At 46.4% G+C, this 20,383-nt stretch overlaps 2 protein-coding genes across 5 annotated transcripts; both read right to left on the bottom strand.

The window, feature by feature from the left end:
• Positions 1-543: 543 nt before the first annotated feature.
• Positions 544-16,455, bottom strand: LOC107274992 (microtubule-associated protein futsch). Of its 4 annotated transcripts, XM_025079782.1 has the most exons (6): positions 16,214-16,455; positions 13,839-14,069; positions 4,186-6,211; positions 3,797-4,050; positions 3,290-3,706; positions 544-3,201 (listed from the first exon to the last, which is right to left on the bottom strand). In XM_025079782.1, exons 2-6 carry the CDS (start codon positions 13,992-13,994, stop codon positions 2,230-2,232), a joined length of 3,825 nt encoding a protein of 1,274 aa, XP_024935550.1. In that variant the 5' UTR covers positions 13,995-14,069; positions 16,214-16,455; the 3' UTR covers positions 544-2,229. The 4 variants fall into 4 exon arrangements, with proteins under 4 accessions (XP_024935550.1, XP_015610150.1, XP_024935551.1 ...); XM_015754664.2 differs by lacking the exon at positions 13,839-14,069 and having other exon boundaries at positions 16,214-16,453; XM_025079783.1 differs by lacking the exon at positions 16,214-16,455 and having other exon boundaries at positions 13,819-13,843.
• A 728-nt stretch (positions 16,456-17,183) lies between these two features.
• Positions 17,184-20,147, bottom strand: LOC107274863 (class E basic helix-loop-helix protein 23). Its single transcript, XM_015754424.2, has 5 exons — positions 19,609-20,147; positions 19,252-19,444; positions 18,938-19,176; positions 18,651-18,874; positions 17,184-18,498 (listed from the first exon to the last, which is right to left on the bottom strand). The coding sequence occupies exons 2-5, from the start codon at positions 19,387-19,389 to the stop codon at positions 18,266-18,268; spliced, it is 834 nt and encodes a 277-aa protein (XP_015609910.1). The 5' UTR covers positions 19,390-19,444; positions 19,609-20,147; the 3' UTR covers positions 17,184-18,265.
• Positions 20,148-20,383: the final 236 nt, after the last annotated feature.

The following is a 20,383-nucleotide window of genomic DNA, read 5'->3' as shown; positions in this document are numbered from 1 at the left end:
CTCAAACTTTGTTTTCTCACTACTGCTGCGTTGGCGCTGTAGTTGCATTTATGCACCTGTCGCCATCTGGAATTACCTGGCATACGACTTCTCCGGAAGGCGCCGGGACGGCTTGACGTTATGTTTTGTGGGTCGGCCATTCTACGTATGCCGTTGTTTCCATCCTTCGCATTGGCGTAGATACTCCCGAACTTCGGACTCCACTTTCTACTCGTCTTTATGTCCTCCATATTTGTGCACCTTCGTCTAAAGAATTAATATGGGAGGAACCATTGACAATCAGGAGGGTTGAAAATCCTGAGGATCATCGAATCGACGCCCCAAAATATGTATTGAAATTACATATTTTTAAAGAACAGGGCCGCTATTCGTTTAGTTGACTGTAATGATGAACGAGTACGAAATATTTTTCTGCAGCCAAGAATCGGAGGAACGTTGAAAGTTTTCCTTTTTTCCTTGAAACGAGTAAGAAAAGGATTTGACAAAGAAATGAAGTTAGCCAGAGATTAGACAGACATATGACAACACACCACAGAGACAAGAGACTTTTCACAACATTTAATAAAACGCTATCAGCTATGTATGCCTTTTTTTACTCAAATACTCTAAAAGTTACATATATGTAGTTTATATGTATATATATATATATATTTATATTGTTACGGAGGTGTCACGTCCCTGGCAACGTATCGCACTTTACTTATTTTTTAATTCAAATTATCTCTGGCGGTCGATTTTTTTTTATATTTTAAGAATTATGTATTATTTGATTTGCAGCTTTTTTTTACAATTTTAGCGTAGAGCTGCACTCTGCCTGGCCGTTTAACCAATAAGCGAAAACGACACCAGCTGCCTGAGAAAGTGGCTCGTTTTTTTTAGACCTGCTGCTCGGGATCTGACGCGTCCGTCCGTGGTAAATATGTATAAATTTAATACTATCGCCATATTATTATTTTTCCTTATGCATAACGTCTCATGAAATCGTGGATGTATGCGATCAACGCCCCGAGATTCTAAGAAAGTTGTCTTAAAATTCTCTGTCTACGAACTCGTCCTGAAAGGATACTTTTAAGAACGATAAAAGGCAGCCACCACTCCGCCATACTTTTCTTTCTTCATAAAAAATTGTCTCCACGCCTCAGTTACTCATTCAATAATCACTACAATTTTTGAACCTTTTTAATTCTAATTCTACCTTAAAAGTGCACCAATCAACGCATGCGAAACTTTTTCAATTGCCAGAGTGCTCTTTTTCTGTGTACAAAGAGATTTAAGTAAACGTAGAAGAAACTGAAGTAAATTCAAGAAAAGGAAACTGTAAATGAGTTGATTCCTTTCGTAAATACGAGTCAGCCTGTACTCTTGCTTGCACGCGCGCGCACGATCCCTCACACGCTCTCATGGAGCACACGTGTAAATTTCTTCGTGAAAAGATTCTAGCTTTGGAAGAAAAAGAAACGAAGATCCCGCTCGTGTCGATAACCTGCTTTCGCTCGAAAATACCGTTGCCTCGATCTCCTTGACAGGGGTCCACACCTGGAAAAAAAGTCCCGTAACTAATTTAGCTGGACCTGGAGGGGATCCAAAGTAAAGCGCGTTTTTCAAGTGTCTATGCGAAATATTAATAAAACAGTGTAAATTTGCACGAACTCTCGAGGAGCCTGTTCCAAGTCCAAAGCCAGCGAGACTCTCATTTCTTTCTCAAGATTTTCTCATTGGGACATCTCGTTTTTATTCGCGTAATTGTCTGGCTTCCTTTTTTGAAATTTTACCAACCTAACCTGATCAATGTAATCACGAGCTGTGACCGCAGCTTACGTACAAACGCAAAGCTTCGTCTAAGAACACATGACTCGCGATTCTACGCTTAAGTATTAAAGTTAGGTGTAGTATAAACTGCATTCTAAGCTGATCCCATGTTGTTTCTTGGTCACAACCGCATTAAATTCTCCCCCGTCGATGGATCTCTCGTTCTCTCCCATTTATGTTTCGGCGTTCCGTCCACGTAAGTGTTTATTTCTTCCGAGAGACGTCAATATTCACCCCACCACTGATTTTATGATTCAGACGTCATTTGCTCTGGCGTCTGGGAGCAAAATTAAGAATCAAGAATCCGTCCTCAGGTACGCTTGGTACGCTTTCGCTTAGTACGTATAATCAGCGGCATCCAGTCCATCGTCTATGACAAGCTTTTAAAAGTTTTAAGTTCCACCCTTAATGGCTCACTTCTTAAGCGGATACAGTCTCCACCATTGACTTCTTGATAATTTCTCCAAAATTCTCGTCGCAGTCCTCCGCGTTCTCTGACTGCTGTTCGCTCGCCTGACTCTTCTCTGGTTCGACCTTTGCCGTGTTCCCATGGTAACTCCCGTGATTCTGTGGCTCCACTTCACCGTAGTAAGAATATCTTCCTGCTAGAAGTTCAGAGAAGGGTTCCAATTTACCCATCTGCTGCATCACGGTATTCATAGGCTGAACAGAGTTTAAATTCGTGTACTGGGAAGCTGCGCCATCCTCCTGGCAAAAGGATGTCTCGTACCCTGTACCATGAGTTCCTGCGTGAGGCTGACAGCCACTCTGGATGGAACTACTGGTGTCTTGACCGTAGGCTGCGTAAGGAGAGAACCCTGAGTTTCCAGGCACAGGTTGAAATTGAGGTTGGTAGTGAGCCCGAGACGTCGAGGGTAACGGTTGGTAGTTCTGGTAATCCTGATAACTCCCCTGCTGGAACGCCACAACGGGATTGACTTGTCCTGGAAAGGTTTGGAAGGTCTGACTGAATTCAGGATGCAGTTTTCTCTGAGGATTTTGCGCGCCGTCAACCGTATCCTCACTGGGATAGCAATCGTCCCTTATAGCATACAAATCAAGACTGTCCTCTCGAGCACCAGGTACTTCCGGTTGACAAGTTGAATTCGTACCATCCGAATTTTCGTAGTGAAGCGTCATGAATCCATTTCCACTATCATTAATGCACGATTCATTATTCATGACAGATCCTAGTTCTCGTAAAGGACCTCTCATCGAATGATTATCCGCATCATGTTCGTTCTCTTCCTCGCGATGCTTCTTTTCCAATTCTAGTCTCATCAGTGTATGAATGAAGTGTGTTCTAACGCGAACGGGATTAAACTCGATGCGTCCTGAACTATTGGCGCATCCATCCCGAGAGCAACCGCAAGGGAAACCAGCTCGATCGACCTGCGAATAAAACAGATGAAATTCACATCAAGCAAATCAACCCAACATCATTTAGTTCTTCGCAACATTCAAGAAAGTCGCGACCTACCTGACATTTGACGTTAGCCCTACTGCAAGGACAGCTCTCGGGGTCGCAATAGCCCTTACAACCGCATCCGCAATGTTCCCTGCTGGCACGTATATCTCGACAATCGTCTTTCTCGACCGCGTCTATTCTGCGAACTCCAGCTGACCTGAGTAAAGCTCTGCGCTGCCAGGTCGGCACTGGTTGTAGAAAATAATAACTATCTATATCGAGTTCCTCAGTGTCGCTAGGTTCCTCGTCGGTGTCGTCGCTGGGGTCTTCCGAACTGGAAGCTGCTTCGGTCACGCAATTAGCTGCACGCTCCGATCGCAATTGAGCAAGTCTCGCGCGGTGGATTCGTCGCTGCTCGGCCGCATGTTCCGACAGACTGAAGCGCTCTGCGTGCGTGTGCGTTGCACTCATGCCGAGTGTGCTACCACCCTAAAAGTAAATAGGATAAGTATTCGAAAAATCCTCCTCTTTGCTCTCTGTGCTAATGAACCGATCTGGACCGGAAGCGATCGAACTCACCTGAGAAGGAACACAGGTGAAACCCTGGGCCCTTGGAAAGTAGTAAACAGTGACTGCATCGAACTGGATATTTTTCTTTCTTGGGGAAGTATCATCTGTGTTACTCCTTTTGGCCGGACTGGGTTCACTCTCCATGCAATCTGTGAGTCTTCTCTTAAGGTTGCTCTTAGGCGGATTCGGAAAATTGGGAATCGCTCTTGGAGGAGTATCCTGGATGACGACGTCCGGAACAAATCCTTCCAATTGACTAACAGCTGTAAGAGTAAATATGAGAATTCTCATCAGTGACTGAAATTAAATCTATTTATTCAGATATCTGACAGGTCAACGGCGTCATCAAATATCGTGCTATTTTATCAATTAATTGCCAAGAGTAATAATTGTCTGACCTTTTTCTTTGTCGGTAAGGATGTCATCAGGTATCCTGTCAAGGAACGAAGTTTCAGAATCACTCTCTGGAGCAGGTGCGGGTCCAGGATCACCAGGAAGTTCACTACCCAATCCTGAGTCGCTGCCGTCTGACCTCACTTCGTCCCTAGCACCAGTAGCTAGCGCGAGACTCTCAGCTGAGTCCTCGGTAAAAGGTTCAGGCCTCTCGGGCTCCAACCTGGTTATAATTTCCGGCGAAATTTCCTCGCAGCCAAGAGGATCAGTTTCAGGACAGGTTACAGACTCTGAGCCGGTTTCCGCGCACGTTCTAAGGTGTACCGTTACCATGGAAGTAAGTTCGGAACTATCGGAAGCAGTTTCTGTTTCTGTTCCCGTGTCATTCGATCCCTGAATATCGACTGCTCGATCCCCAGGCACTTTCAGAGTCTCCTCCACAGAGAGGGGTTGAGTCTTCGGTTCTGTTTGATTATTTGATTGGTTTTCAATTTTTCCAGATGCAAAGACAATCTCCTCGTCAACGTTCAATTTCTCTATTATTCCTTTCGGTATACCCGGAGCTTCCTCCCTGTCAACCAGATTAACCAGCAGCGTCTGTGATGGTTTCCTCTGCTCATTCATAGATACCTTCTCCATAACCACTTTACAAAGCTTCAGGTTGCTTCGTACATTTGCAAGGGATTCGACCTCGGAATGCCGAGACTTCTTGACTAAAGCGTCGTGCAGGATATTCCTTATACCTAGAGAACTGGCACCACTACCTTCAGGGGAGAGTTTGGCAGGACTCTTCGGTGAACCATCGACTCGCGTAAGAACGACCACCGCGTCCCGCATATTTGATTCGCACTTGACCAACTGATCGTCCCTCGTATTATCTAGTTTTGATTGACTCGCACTTTTAAGGTTATCTATAGGGTTCCCGGGAATAACGGGAATAAGACGCGATTCTAGATTGTCATCGTGCACGCATTGTTTTTCCTCGAGAGGATCGACCGCAGCACTACTGTCGATATCATCGCTCGCAGCAACCTCACAATTATCACTATTCTCACAGTTCGTATTAACAGCCACGAAAGCAGGAGAAAGTCTGTCACTAAGAGGAACATCGTCGACAGGATCTTCCGGGATGATTTTCCTAGAGGTCAGAGCCTCGAGTTCCGTGGAAAAGATTGTCGTATCGTCCTCAGCGACATTATCGGTCCTGGGAGAGCTCGTCGCTTCGCTTGAACTGGTTGTATCCTCCGGATTGGACCCACTGGCAATTCCACTGGACAGGGAGAGAGATTCTTCCAGAAGAAGCTTCCCGTCGGCAGATCCTGAACTCTCGGGGACGTCCTCGTCATGCAAAAAGGCCTCGGCATCCTCCACAAAGAGACTCGTGTCCGGAGTCAAAGAAATCTCTCCCAGCGTCCTCTCGTGAAGACTCACCACCACCGGGGACAATCGGCGAATGTCGTTTCTCAATTGGTTGGCGCGCTCTTCCGAAATCTCTACTCCCATCCTTTTGATTTCTGCGGTTATCGGCAGGAAGTCGGTCGCCGGTCTCTTCCTGGAGGATCCCGGAAGTTGCGGAGACCCCAGCTGCGAAGGGTTCGTGGAGGATTGCGATGACGCAGGTATTTCTTCATCCTGAAGAGTCTCGTGATCAGCAACGTCTCCCATGGGACCAATGGACCTAGCAGACTCTTCCAGCCTCTCGGTAGCTTCCACCAGTAACGTGAGCGTCTCCTTAGCGACATCTTGGATCGACGAGTCGGTGCAGTCTTCGATCAGCTCCCACCGATTCTCCAAGTTGTCCTGCAAGGAGGACGCAGTCGTCCTCTCGGCAGAGTCTCCGATAACCGGAAGTGCAATTGCTGGGTCGGTCGAGTCTTGAGAAGGTGCAGGTGACTTGACAGCGGAAGCGGCCCCATCCTCCAGGTCCTTGGCTACTGGGACCAATCGAGGCTCCACTGAGGTGGAATCCTCTTGGGCCTCCACGAGACGAGACTGGGCCAAAGGTGATTCCATCTCGGCTTTATATACGATCTGCCAAGAGAAAAATTTATTTATAAAGATTGTTCCCGAGTAAGGACTTCGATCGTTCGTGAATCTGTCCGTTCCATGGAGTTTTCCAAAATAATTAATTCTTGAAAATCCTAAACCAACGCGGAAAGTAGGAAAGCAGGCAGGTAAAAAGGTAAGTAGGTAGGTTGCTAGGATGAAATCGATAAACCGCGCTCGGCGTAGCGCGCACTAGAAGAGGCATACGTACCGAAAAAAGGAAAATCAATTTCGCCTATTAAAAACGAGGGAACGGTTGCTCCTTGAATTTAGTCAATTTTACTGGACCAAACCGAACAGGCAGGATGAATGAAATGAACGAAAGTAAAGGCTTAGTACGAGATGGAAGGCAGGAAGGAAAATTGAAAGGTCGATCGCATATTTCTGGAAAGTCAATGGGATTCGATTCGATCGAAGGGAATCTGGTGATCGACGGTCCCAGCGATTTTGTCCTCTCAGGAACGACAGGAGGAGATCGAGAGAAGTTCTCGTGCGCTGATTTAGTCCTAACCAGAGATTATTGATTCAAAAGCAGGAAGGAGGAGCGAGGAGTCCTCTGGCTTCTTGTTTCCATGCGCACCCCATGCCGACGTCCTATTTCTCCTAATAATCCTCATAATCGTCTAAGCAATTCCCTGAGAACGTAGGACGAAGATGCGTAACGAATAACGCGAAGGAACTAAAATCGGAAGGCCCTCGGATTACACGAACGCAAATGCAAAAGGGGGGCCTTTTACCTTTTATTCGAAGGATCACCTTCTCTTTTTCAATTGACGCTTTCTCCCGGCAATCTAATCACGTCCTGGATACCTGAGGTATCAACCTCGAACACGTTCTCGATTTACGTCGTATCGCAACTCCAGCCTCCATTCCCGCTCGGATACATCTGACACGGTAGATGAACGAGACTCGAGCTTCTTGTAAAGACGACGATGAAGAAGCTCAACCTCGGAGACATTCGACCTCCGACTTGGCCAAGTTCAACCTCCGAAGGCGATGAAGGAGCAACTGAGGTTGTCGAAGCGCCGGACTTTCTGTTCGGTTGAAAGAGAACGGTACTCTCCCAGAGACTGGAGTCGCTCGGAGAACGAAGACGCGGGGAGTGAGAGCGAAGGATACGTCGCCGAATGAAGGAGCAACAAAGAAAGAACTCCCAGGGGAGGAAACGCACAGAATCCCAGAATGCTAACGGACGGCCAGAGAAGGCGACGAGAGGCCAAACGATGAGAACGATGCTTCGCGATGATGAAGAAATCTCAAGGGGGGGAAGTGGCGAGCCGGGAGGGAGGGGGAGCGCGAATAAGCCGCTCGATCGAGAAAGCGAATAATCAGAGGATTCGCACCGATACGATTAGTAATTCTAAGTAAAATTCTTCCAAGTCGAATATCGCGAGTCTCGTTCCGAGGCTGAGTCCGTACTACGTGCGTATTGGCAGTCAGTCGTGAAAGGATCGCAGAGAGATTTGAGAGAGGTAGAGTCTACGAGAGAGAGAAAGAGAGAGATAGTGAGCGGAGCCAAAGCCGCGTGTTTCGCGTTCACCAGCTCACAGCAGAGTGAGTGGCTCGGCCATGGCCCCCGACAGCTTGCCAGGGTTCGTCGGCGTCGGCGTCGGCGTCGTCGGCATCAACGCCGGGAACTCCGACGGAGTTGCCATGGAATTGCCGAGCGCAGAGCCAGAGCCTCTCTTCGACGGTTCAACGAACTAAACAGCGGCTTTCGTTCTAGTACGCAGATGCCACGCTAGGAGCGCCGAGTGATGCTCGCAATTATCATCGCCTGCGAGATAACGGGATCCACTCGAACAATTTTTCCGGAGGAGGATGGAGCATTTTGCAGGCAAAAGAGAAGGACGAAGAATAGAGAAAAGAGTGCCGCCGCGTCTGGTGAAATCCGATCGCGAAACCGCCGTTGAAATATAGGACACCTGAATGGATATCGATCGTCGATCGAAAGATCTCGTGAATAGCCAACGAAGCTATTCACGAAAGACGCGAGCAGCTCGATCGTCAAGGTTCTCCTTCCCGTCTATCGTAAGACAGAGGCGAGGAGATCCAAAGGATAAAGAACGCTTCCAGGAGTCTTTGCGAAAGTTCTCCGAGGCTTCGCTGGGAGAGAAGGAAGATCAAAGTGAGCCTGGTTTTACGAGCTCGGTAGACACAGCATCCGCCGACATTACCAGTTCCCTCCGTGCTTTTTGTTTTTTTCGAAAAGGTCCGAGAGAAATTTCCTATTCTGCTTTCACCGGCAAAGGGATTTCACGTCTGACTGCGTAGGAGTCGAAGTTATTGACGGCGCAGCAGCGCAGACAGAAGCGAAGGAGCAGCACAGGAGGAACGCAGGTTGTGCCACGGTGCAGCCAACAATGGGATTCTGGGCCCCACCGCTTAGCCTCTCTGTGCGGAAGTAGAGAAGGAAGATCTACCGATCTTAGATCGTGTTGCAGGGCGATGCTGAAGCTGCTGGAGGAATCGAGAGTCCAGCTATACTGCGACCAGCGGAAACCAGCATATCGCGCCACTGTAGGTCGCCCTAGCATAATGAACGAGCGACGGAGCGGAATATACTGCAGCGCCTCTCGGCGGCCTCCCTGAAAGCTCCGGAATGTACCACCCACCGGCCCTCCCAACCTACGGGCCGCCGACCGTTGTAAACACATCAGCGGATCATTAATACCAAATCCAGAACGCTCCTGGCGGATTTATTTTCCCTCTCTCGCTTAGGATCGCTATAATTTATATAAGGCTCTATGCATTCTATCGCAGTAGCCAACATACTTATTGCTTCCACTTTCAGCTCAAGATGATTAATCCGTTCGGTACTCGAATCGAAATTAAAAAATGATACCCGTATGCATGTGGAATCGGTACCGATCCTCCCCCCCCCCCCTCCCACTATAGGCAACGTAGGTGCAGGATCAATATCATTGCGGCACTGCGCCGCAATATCCAAATAATCTCAAAGTGAAATAATCTACTGCCGAATTAAATTCAATTTCCGAAGAGCCACGAGTGGGGAGGAGGGTGGAAAGGGTGGAAAGGTCAATTGACCGAAATCCATGAGTCTCGCAGGAAAAGTGCACATTCCTGCATCGGCTATTCGCTAAATAATAATCAAAGAGCGTGGTGGACCGGAAGTGCATAGTGGGCGATGCACGAAACTTTTTTGATACATTTAATCAAGGTACTTTTTTCTTTAAACTTCATCCAAGATATTTCTACGGTTCGTCCGGATAAGCTTGGTGAAAGTCCGTCTCCGTGTAAAATGGAAACTGTAAGGGTGAAGATTGTTGGTGCAGCAGCCTCGTGAGTCGCATCTGCGGCGAAGGAGACGCGAAAGTAAAGAGCGAAGGCAGGAGAGAGAAGCACAGGGTGGGATCTCCGAGTGTGGGACTGAGACGGGCTCTGTATATTGGAGGTTGTAAATGGGGTTGGGCTGGCTGTAGGGGGTTTTCACGACCTCCGACCGAATCGATCCCAGCGCACTCTGGCAGTGCACGTGCATAGATATCACGGACTACTATGGGCCTACTGCACTCTGTGCCGTAACAATTCGAAACATCCGGAAACACCTAGGACCACCCTGACTAGCAGCCAATGCTCGATCCGATACTGTAGCTCCAGCATCCATACGACGTGCCAGCCACCTCCGCAAGTGTCACACGATCAACCTTAACCTTGAAACCTACGTGACACGTTACTTTCAATCACGTCGATAAATCGCTAATAAAATTCTATGGACATTTCGGTAAAATAGGTCACTCATTCTTTGACTGTACTTTGAACAGTTTATAGTTCCATCATTGGCGCCGTATTCACATTATCAATGTACCGTGTAGAGAAAAACGAATAGAGGGAGAGAAAGCATATCGTATGAGATATCAAGAGTAAGTATTACGACGTGCTGTATAGTGTGTAGCGTCGGTAATACGAATGAAGGATCACGTGTACGGAGCCATACGTATATGTGTGTATATATATATATACAGCCAGAGAATGCTCTTCGAGCGGAGGTACGTTAATATATAGATATATGGAGAAGAGCCAGTATGTCACATCGTGAGGATATTCTCTGCACCTGTATATGCCTACAGGTACGCAGGTCATATGATTAAGGATGATTCGATGGGTGATAAATTGATAATATAGGCAATTTGAGTAAACAGCAAATAGGCATAGGTCATGCACGTGCCCTATGCACTTTGGCTATGTAAGAAGGTCAGGTCGCACCGGGTCTCTCAATTTGCCAGCCTGGCAACGTGATTGGACGTGACATGGCTGACTCTACTCTCTGGCAGGATGCGGAAGTGCGTCTATAACGTTCTAGCTATTTCCTTTGTAGTCTACTATGTCGCAGGACTAGATTATTCCTTTGACGGAGGCAACTGCACTTTGTCCACGCTCTGACGTGCATCGCCGGGAAGGGACGAGGAAGGAGAATTCTTAAAGAAATTCAGAAGAAAAGGGCCAACGAAATAGGTTGGAAGAACTTTCGAATTTCTACCTCGTGTCATGATAAGTGTCTCAATTTTTCTTTTTTTCCTTTTCAACAAGCCAATCTGATCTTGCGATGAATAATTACTACTTGGCCATTGATAAATGCGAATTATGATAATTTTGAAATTGCCAAATGAACCGCCAAGCAGTCACTGGTTATATATGTCGCGTCTGCGGTCTGAAAGATACGAGGGAGATAACGACGATCGAACCTCGAAAAAGTGTCAGGGTGAGCCGATGAACTAGCGAGGGTGAGATCAGTTAAATGGAGCAGGTTGCAGGGTGGCTGGGTGGCCCGGTAGAGAGGGTGAGAGACGGGAGTCAGCACGAGCCCAGGGACAGGAATAGCGTCGGGGCGCCTGACGTCACGACGACGCGCGCCGTTCTGCACTGGTAGGCCAACGTAGCGGAGTAAAATTCCTCCGTGGTTCATCGGTCCGGGAGCCGCTGGCTCTTCTTGCCTCTTGCCTCCTACTTTCCTTCCTCTCTTGGAACCCTGTGCCCACGTAACTGCCTAACTACGTAACTAGCAGGAGTACCAACCCACACAGCTCGAGCATATCGCGTTGCCTATCCTGTCTACGACGTGCGCGTACGATGGACGTAGGTCGAACGATGAGTGAACGTTTTGCGATACCGTCAAAACTCTCCATATCGTGACGGCCCTGGAGAGTGACGTAATTCCATCGAGCACGTGCGTAAGCGTCGCCGACTCGACGGAAAAACAGAAAACCCACGCGGATCGAGAAAAAAAGTCACACCGATCGATTCCCCACATCTCCCTTCCTGGGCAGGATAATTAATCAGCCGACGGTTCCTTCGGCGGAAAGATCATCCGATCGAATCGGAAGCCTGAGCCAAGTTCACGCGGCTTTGGCACTCGTACGTCCGATTCTTCCTCTGTTTTCCCTGCTCGCCGTTCCTTCTTATCACTTTGTTTCTCAATTAATCGACACCGCATAGTATTTGCAAGTCTCTCTCTCTCCCTCTCTCTGTCACCCTCGCGACCTTGCTCTCCTACAAGACCAAGCCACGCTACGCCCACCTGCTTCTCTCACGTGTTTCGTCGATCCAGCTCTTTCGAGAATATTCGCAGAATCGGCTTTTGCAACAGTTTTATCTGCACAAGGTTACACGTACTGAAAATGGATCCTTGATCCATAAATCATAATCAGTATGTTGTATCGTAATCCCAAAATTAGTGACAAACGTGAGGTCGATATTGGCCAGCATAGTTTGACAAATTTCGGAATAGGAATGGTCCAGGGTAGCGAAAGTGATTCTCTCAGCATCCCGATGGACACCCATTGCAAAGTTGAAACTTCTACAGTGGAGCGCGACGCGCGAACTCCCAATGGTTTTAAATGCCTGTTATAAACTATTTTGGGCTTGAGCGATAAGCGCCAGCCTTGTGACATAATCAAGAAGAACTGTTATCAGCAGCACGCTGCCTCCTCTCTATTCCTTCGGCACGTTGTCCCTGACAGCAGCGCTACAGAAGCTCAGCTGCTCTCGGCCTCGGCGACTCTCGGGTTCTCGAGTTCTTCTGCGATGTGAAAGTAGGCGCGCGGGATAGGTTAGCGGCGAGGCGGATGCAAGTGGAACAAACGGATTGCAAAATCCTAGCGGAATTGGACGGGGCCGTTTGGGGCTCTGAGGTTCCCTCGGTTGCCTCGTTCTTCGGTTGGTTAGTTGGCTGGTCGGTAGCTCGTGGTACGTCATGTAGACACTGGCAGGAGTTTCGAAATGGCCATTGTCGGAAAACGATGTTGAAACCGTATTAATTTGCGAGCAATCCAGGACGCAGAAGCTGCGCTGGAGGCAGAGGTTTGCTTTATGCCAAAAGTTAGGCACGGAAGGGTCAAAGGTCGCCTTGGACGAATTTTCATAGGACCCCTTCCCCTTAAGGAGAATCAAAGAAAAGACTAAAGTTTCAGGTCTATCTGTATAGAAATATACGCATAAAATTTACGTGAACGACGTGAAAGTGTGCTGAAGGAAATGGAAGCCGAGGCGCCCCGAGGCGTCCCGACGCTTTGCGTCAATAGTTTCCCCGCGCAGACGTTGCCGCGTGCGAACCCTAGCTAGCCAGCAGGATCTGACTTCCCTCGTTCTGAGCTTGCTGATCGTTCCCAACTGAGAGTTTCAGCTGATCTAGGAGTCACTCCATGGATCCGTCTGCGCAATCCATCCACTATCGCTTATCTCGGCGGATGATTCGCGTGGCCAGCCACAAGCGACCTCCGGAGCGCGACCCCAGGAAATCTCGATCAATCTTCGAGGATTCAACGGAATTCTCTTATTGGTGAGATCAACTCGGAAGCCAACTGTATCAATGGAATATCGATCCTGTCGGTAGTCAATGTTTAGAATCAGCCAAGATTCGTCTCAGGCTAATGACAGGCTAACTGGTTGCCTGATAAGCGAAGCGACGGCTTCTGAGTACTTGCTGCTCTCCACGCTCGAATGCAGGTTAACATGAATGCTCTGACAACGGAGAGCAAAAAGAAGATGAGAAAGAGGAGAAAGGAAGTATATAATGCTAATACTGAAGTAGTGACGACGACGCTTCAACCCTCTCGCGGGTGGTACCGTTCGAACGGGAGAAGGACAAGAGGCAGTAGGAAAGCAAGAGAGCAAGAGAGCAAGAATCACAGAGCGAGATAAGGAGTTCGTTTCAAATATTTACGTCGCGAGCGCAACAATGGAAACAATATCGGTTGCCTGGCAACGCTCGTTAGGGACTGCGTACTCGCTCTCTCGCTTTCCATCTCCTTCTCCGTTCCTCTCATTTCTTCTGGCGGGTCTCCCTCTCTAATAGTTGCCTCGCAATCCAGCCTTGCTGGGCGCAGCAAGCACGTAGAGGAAAGAAAGAAAGAAAGAAAGAGAGAGAGAGAGAGAGAGAGAGAGAGAGAGAGAGAGAGAGAGAGAGAGAGAGAGAAGGAGCAGGAAGAGAAGGAGGTGTGCGATCGGCGATGGGTTTTAGGAGACTGCAAGAGGGAGCCGAAGAGGGGAGGAATCAATGCCGGTCGCCATGGCAACGCGGCACCCGATCTTCCATCCATCCTGGACCAACTTCTCAGCTCTTTCCCGTGTACCTCCATTCTCCTTCATTCACCTCCATCCTCCTAAATCGTCGTAAACCTTCCAGCACGAGTCCCTCTGGAAAACCTGGCTGTTCCCAGAACTCCAGAGTCATCGCCAGCCTAGTGGTCCACGAACTCAGCATCCTCAAGATCTCTTTGCCCCACGAAGCAAAGACGCGCACGATCATTCCCGAAAGATCATGAAGATCTCTTCGGTATTGTATGTTCCGCAGTCTGCAGCATCCATTGTAGTAAGGGTGAGCCTGGTGTGGGAGTCGAGAGAATTTATTGAATAAGATCAATATGGAGGAGGGGGATCAATATCGATACAGAGAATTAAAAAAAATATATTATTAAAACAGCGTCGAATCTCTGCGCAGCGGCGCGCGTTTTGACGGGTCGATTCGCCATTGTTGCCTCGGCGTCTGCGTTACTTTTGTTTTTTAGCGTTTTTCTTCGTTCCCACAGCTACGCGGCGGCCGACCTACCACCCTTCCTCCCGCCCCCTTCCTTCTTCCACTACACCTTCGGCCATCGCGCTATATTTCATCCCGGAAACGACTGCTGGTAGATCCCGTGCGTCGTGCCGTATGCAGACATTACGCCGATGACAATAATAATCTGAAAAGTGGGCTCGCGAGGAGGACCGAAGCGTCTTATGCGGAGTCAGGAGAGCTAATGGAATTTTACACGATGACGAAATAATATATTAAGCATACGGTCATTAAACGAGACAGAAACTCGACCGATAAGACAGAACTCGACCGAGATTCTCGCGATCCGTTTTATCGACAGAAATGTGCTACATGAATTTTATGTATAATCAATTAGTAACTTCCAATGATACGGATTTATTATGTGGAAGGATGGAGAAGAAAATGCATAATGCCTAAGATTAACATTAACTTCGAGAGATGAACTAACAAGTGTGGCTGAGTTTGAATTTTCTTGAAAAGCAGAGACTGCTAATGTCTCGTGGAAGCTGCTCGCATGCGTCACTACTCTAAGCAAGCTGCTTTTTCTATATAAGTCGATTAGTCAAATTTGACCTGACTACCTGACGTAGTAGGAAAAAGCGCCTGCGCTCAGGACTCGACGTCCCAACGCACGTGAGAATCAGAACCAAGACAAGAAATAGTGAAACAAGAAAGAAGGCATGGAAATTGATGAAAGCTGCACGAACGAGGAAGAGTTTAAATTTTTGAGAGGTGGAAAAGGTAGGAGAGAGCAGAAAGGCCAGAGTATCGACAGAGAGAAACATACGCGTCTCTGACTCTTCAAGTGTTAGATGTATTGACTTGAGCGTGAGGGTTGCCTCGTTATAAATTAAGTAGATACGTTACGACAGCGCCAAATACTTATGTTTCTTGGGACACGTAGAGCGGAAATGCGTCGGGACTCGTTTTCAGGAAATGGCTGATACGCCGTGATCGTAGATAACATTGGCAATCGAATCAACCGCACGTGAGCAACGATCGAAAATAGATCCTGCCCTTCCTCCACGGAAAGACAAAAATTTTAGGATTCAAAAAAGCTTTTCGCTAATTGTATATGAGAAAGTTCATTGCAGGAACAATTGCTGAAGATACGCTGAATTAATTGTACGTGTCTACATCAAGCTGGAATTAAGGACTGTGGAGAAAAAGGATTAATCGACAGACTCAAGAGAAACAGAGATTTTTTTTGTATGATTCGTGTCGCCAGGAGCCGCAATCTACTAGCAGCAGTTCTGTGATCTTCTCATCGAGTGATTATTATTATTATCGAATTATTAAGTAAACCTCATCGATTAAATAAGCACCACGCATGCTCTGAACCCGATCGCGTTATGGAAACACTCGTTCGCGGTGTCTGATTAAAAACTCAAGGTCACTATTTAAAATTCTCTTGAGAATCGCATTAATATTCACTGATTGGCTCTTTTACAAACGCTGATAACGATGACTCACTAAAATATATTCCAAAGTCGCGTCCAATAACTCAGGCTTCTCTCTGGCACGTCAAGCAACAACCAAGAAGTAAGGTTAGTTTTAAGAAATTTTCTCGCAAGCCTCGAGCAGTTGGTTCCCAATATGTTTCATCCTATTTAAATTCTCAAATAATATTTCTCAACGGAAGTGAATGATAAGTTAGGTATCTGGTGATAAGGGAGAACTACTTGGCACAGAAACGACACTGCAAAGACTAACCAGAGGGAGGAACAAAACGCACTGAGGTAGAAAGGGAACGGGGGAGTTTAGGCTATTTGATGAAATCACGGGAGGATAGCGGGACGAGAGGATAGAATCATTGGATGGACCTGGTGATCACTCTCACCCCGTCATCTGTCACATTCTCTAGTACTACGCCACTGCAAGGTGAAAACTGCGACGAGGTCGCCGGGTGAAAATCTCGCGGGAAAACTCACCGGTTTTCCTGGCTGGTCACATTTCCTTGGATAGTAGAAATTTCCCTTGTAGATATCTTAGCCGACACGTGATGCGTTACGGGAACACTTGGAATTTCACAACTTGTATATCAAAATGGATCACACCATAGCGCGGCTAACACAGGCCATCTTGAACCTCAGACAAGTCAGACAGCGCACAGGGCACAGCGGCCGAAGCAAGCCACAGCTAGGCACGAAACACACCATCAGCACACCATCCTCCTCGTCATTGTATATGGACATGCACAGTCTGTATTGTTGCCCGATTAGTCCGTGCGATGGCACCACCAGTCTGTCACAACGGCGTAGACAGTTTACATTTTTCGTGTTCCCTTTTGTACCATCAGGTCATTCGAATCGAATAATTTCATGGTGACAACAGCTTGACAAATATCAATTGCATCGAAAAGTAGGATTTGGATTAGTAAAATTTACTTAGTGAATCAATGAAAAGGGATTTTTTTAGATAAAGGAAAACTTTTAGTAAATAAGTGTCTGTTCTGTGTTAATCGCATTCAATGGCGGAGGTATCTCTACGCGGTACCCGAGAAAATTGTAAGTGTTAATAAATATCTGATTAATTTTTGTTTTGCAATGACGTATTCAAACGAAAGGTATTACGCGTATAAATATGTAGTTTCAATGTGTAATTTCTAAATACACAATCGGTCAAGAGGGTAATGAAACTTTTGAAGATAGTACCAACGAGATCGTTGGTTGTAATAGTTTAAATTATTTAATCTTTCCAACGGACAGAATGCGCGGAAGGAATCTTAGAGAATGGTAGCACGTAGTGACGCACACCGAGAGGAACAATGAAAAGTCTTCTGCGAGTTCCCCGGTTGAAAGTAAAGTATTATAATTCAAGGAATATTATTTAATTCCGTTTCTATTTTAATTAGTTGCCCTATTAGAATTTAGTCCTACCCTCGGTGTACGTGCAAGATGATTCTCTTAAATATACTTTATTTGAGCACTAAACAGCGATGCTACTACATTCTACAATAAATACTTTAATTTCTAAAAGTAATACTGGCGTCACGGATTTCCTTTATCAATTATATTCACCATAGTATACTTTCCGTAATGTTACTCAAATCCTCCCTATCTCTTAATTTGTAAATAGTCCATTATTGCTCTTCAGTTTCAAATGCGAGCAACGAGCTTCTGTTCTGATAGCATAAAGGTATTCCAAAGCAGTAACCGTCCTGTTGTCAAATGACATACTCAGGATGTCTTTGTGCTGTCAAACATTGATCTATCTTACTTGAATTAATGACTTTGACACTCTGTTGCTCGTTATTCTTTTTACTTTCTATATAAAAAACTATCTAGCTCAAATGCATCAGTCGTATTTGACTAGTGTCGTGTGATTGATTTGATTAACATCACAAACAATAGTGAGAGACGGTTATCGGTGTCCAGTGACAAATCAATCGCATAATGACCGACTGGTGCCTTTAAACTAAACAGCTTTGTACAGCTTTACGTATTCCACGCAAGAAACTAACCCTTGGCACTTCATAGTAAATTCTCGATGAGCGTACGCAATATACATATTTTTAATATATATATAAATAAATTATTATAAATTGAAAACTCACGCGAAATATTAAATATAGATTTATATATAGGGTTTATGACTATCATATTTCGACACGTATCACATGCTATATTGACTATCGTGTTTCTGACAGAACTTGGAATTTCAATTCCGCATTCTCCACGTGATCATCCCCTGGCTAGTTGGTCAAATGAACATTTTTTCTGTTCCTCTCAACGTCTGTATCTTTGTAAATTCCAAAGCAACACGATATCCAATGGATGAAAATCCAATGAATTGACAACTGCTCAGAGGAGAAATCCTGTGGGCGTCTTATTGCTCTATAAATAGTGATCAATCTTTATTCTTACTTACTAATACTTTCATCAGTTGCAATAGAGCACGAGGTGACGAGTTCAGTAAAATTTCATTTCTCCATTTGACTTATAACCTAATACTTTCGATCATTTCCACAGGTTCCTTCCTGTTTAAGTTGATTCGCTGCTAGCTGCGGTTGCGTCTGTTGGCGGACCGCCAGCCGTGACACCTTGTGGATTTCCTCCCGTGGGAAGTCCCTGCATCTCTTGAACTCCCTGAAAAAGCTTCCCAGGAAAACCCTGAAGGAGATCATAGGACACTGGAGTCGGAGGAAGCGCGGTTGTGTGTGCGTGCGGAGACTGGAGAACGGCTATGACCCTTCTGAGCTCTTCCAAAGCGTTTCCTAAAAAGTTTAAACTCCATTAGAACGTAACTTTAGTGGCCTTCCTCGTCACTTCGATACTTGGAATTGTAACGCGGAGCTGTACAAAAGGTAGCTCAGTTTTGTAAGATGTAAGAATCTGCTTGAATCTTATAGGACTCTTAGGCTTTTACCTTGCATCAGAATGTAGTTCTTGGCTAATAGAAGAGTAGCAATCTTGGACAATTTCCGAACGGACGGACTATGAGCGTATGGGATGACTGAACGGAGTTCGTCGAGAGCGTCATTCAGATCATGCATCCTTCGACGCTCCCGGGCGTTAATATTTAAACGGACGCTCTTTCCCTGCCGAGTAGTTTTTGTTTTTGGTGGACAATTCAGGCGGGAGGCACCGGCTCTGAAAAAAGACATTTTTGTATTTTCGGGAAAAAATCTTGATTTTCAAAATACCATAAAATACCTCTCATGATCAGGTCTATTTTCATCGGACAAACTACTGGAGGAATGAGGCTGTGGTTGTTGTTGAAAGTAAAATCCTCCCAGACCAACGGCACCCAGAGGAGTTCTTCTTCCCGGGGCGCTGGGAGGATGTTCCGATACGTATCCTCCCGACGGGGCCGGAAGTCCTGGATTCGATCCGCCGGGAGCTGGATATCCCATTGATTCTAAGCAGCCTGACGATTGCGCTGGAAGCTGATGCTGGAAATAGATATTTTCAATGTAATATTTGAGCAATTTTTAGAAATTTAAAATTATACATCGAGTTTAACGTACAGCGCTGCGATGTTCCCAGGCCCAGGTCGGATGAGAAGAGGAACGATGCCAGCCCCCCTGTTGCGGATGTCCCTCAGGATGACCTTCCCTTCTGTCGTCCTCTTCGGCGGAGCTACTCTCACCGTCGTAGGACCTCATGTTCCTCCAGGTTGATCCTGTTCTTCCTATGATCCTGCCTGACTACGCCCGGGCCCTGAAAAAGTCGTCGGACGAAGCGTGACAGGTGAGTCTCTAATAATTTGCCATTTAAATTTATAGCTAGGTGGATCACGTAGCGCATGATACTCCATCACTATCTACTGAATGCATTTTATTCATTGTCATAGAAACAGTCCTTAAGTATAATTTAAAGCTTACCGATATTCTCTATGGTAAAATGGCGTAGCTCTTGTTCTTCATTGTACGCAAAGACCGTTAAGATTTTTTTCTCACCAGCGCGATAAAACCCATCGTTGGATATGCTCGATCACAGTCAGCTAATTAACGCGATAAGAGCGCGTGGTACTATCAGGAACTAGGAGGGTGTAAGTGCGATCGTCGTGCATCGGTTGGAAATTAAATCACTGGGTGGCAGGGACTAACCCGCAAAATCACAGCCATTTTATTCGCGCTACGGAACTATGCCTCGATTCAGCTTCCCATCCTTTTCGAGGTATTGATACGTATTGGGCATAAGAGTGCCGGCAACTTTTTATATCGCCCAATGACCTCTTGACCCTCGCAATTCACACAAACACTAATTCACTCTGCTTAACGTTTCTGGGTAAATTAATATTTCAATGACGGAATTAGCCGGTTTAACGAGAAAGGTACATTGGCCCCCGGTTGCGCACAAATTTATTGTTTGCCCGAGCTGCGCCGGCCTGCTCGTTCCTTTCTTGGCAACTACCCCCATTTTAGTTGGAAGACTCGCACCGAGATAGCGCTCCGGTAGGGGTATGCTGCACTGGACCAACAACTAGTGCACTCTACCGAGACACTGGGTAAATTCGTCTATTCGGGGATCCGGTCGACACCCCTTACCATCAGGATATTTTTGAACAAGGGCATGATAATTCGAATCGAAGAACATTTAGCCTCCAATTTGTCCATTTAGAACTGAACTCATTACCTACGCGTCTGTAATGCATTC

The sequence above is a fragment of the Cephus cinctus genome, unplaced genomic scaffold (assembly GCF_000341935.2).
Source record: "Cephus cinctus unplaced genomic scaffold, Ccin1 Ccin1_scaffold0123, whole genome shotgun sequence".
NCBI classification, from domain to species: Eukaryota; Metazoa; Arthropoda; class Insecta; order Hymenoptera; family Cephidae; genus Cephus; species Cephus cinctus.
This window is presented reverse-complemented; position numbering and strand designations above follow the sequence as displayed.

What these genes read in the sequence shown, in the direction of transcription:
- LOC107274992 (XM_025079782.1), bottom strand. Translation starts at nt 13,994, where the DNA reads ATGATCGTGCGCGTCTTTGCTTCGTGGGGCAAAGAGATCTTGAGGATG. An exon ending in GACGATTTAGGAGGATGGAG is followed by an intron (nt 6,212 to 13,838) that starts GTGAATGAAGGA and finishes TTCTCTTGGCAG; the next exon opens with ATCGTATATAAAGCCGAGAT. An exon ending in GGGCTAACGTCAAATGTCAG is followed by an intron (nt 3,202 to 3,289) that starts GTAGGTCGCGAC and finishes TTTTATTCGCAG; the next exon opens with GTCGATCGAGCTGGTTTCCC.
- LOC107274863 (XM_015754424.2), bottom strand. Translation starts at nt 19,389, where the DNA reads ATGAGGTCCTACGACGGTGAGAGTAGCTCCGCCGAAGAGGACGACAGA. An exon ending in CCTGGGAACATCGCAGCGCT is followed by an intron (nt 19,177 to 19,251) that starts GTACGTTAAACT and finishes ATCTATTTCCAG; the next exon opens with CATCAGCTTCCAGCGCAATC. An exon ending in GAACTACATTCTGATGCAAG is followed by an intron (nt 18,499 to 18,650) that starts GTAAAAGCCTAA and finishes TAAACTTTTTAG; the next exon opens with GAAACGCTTTGGAAGAGCTC.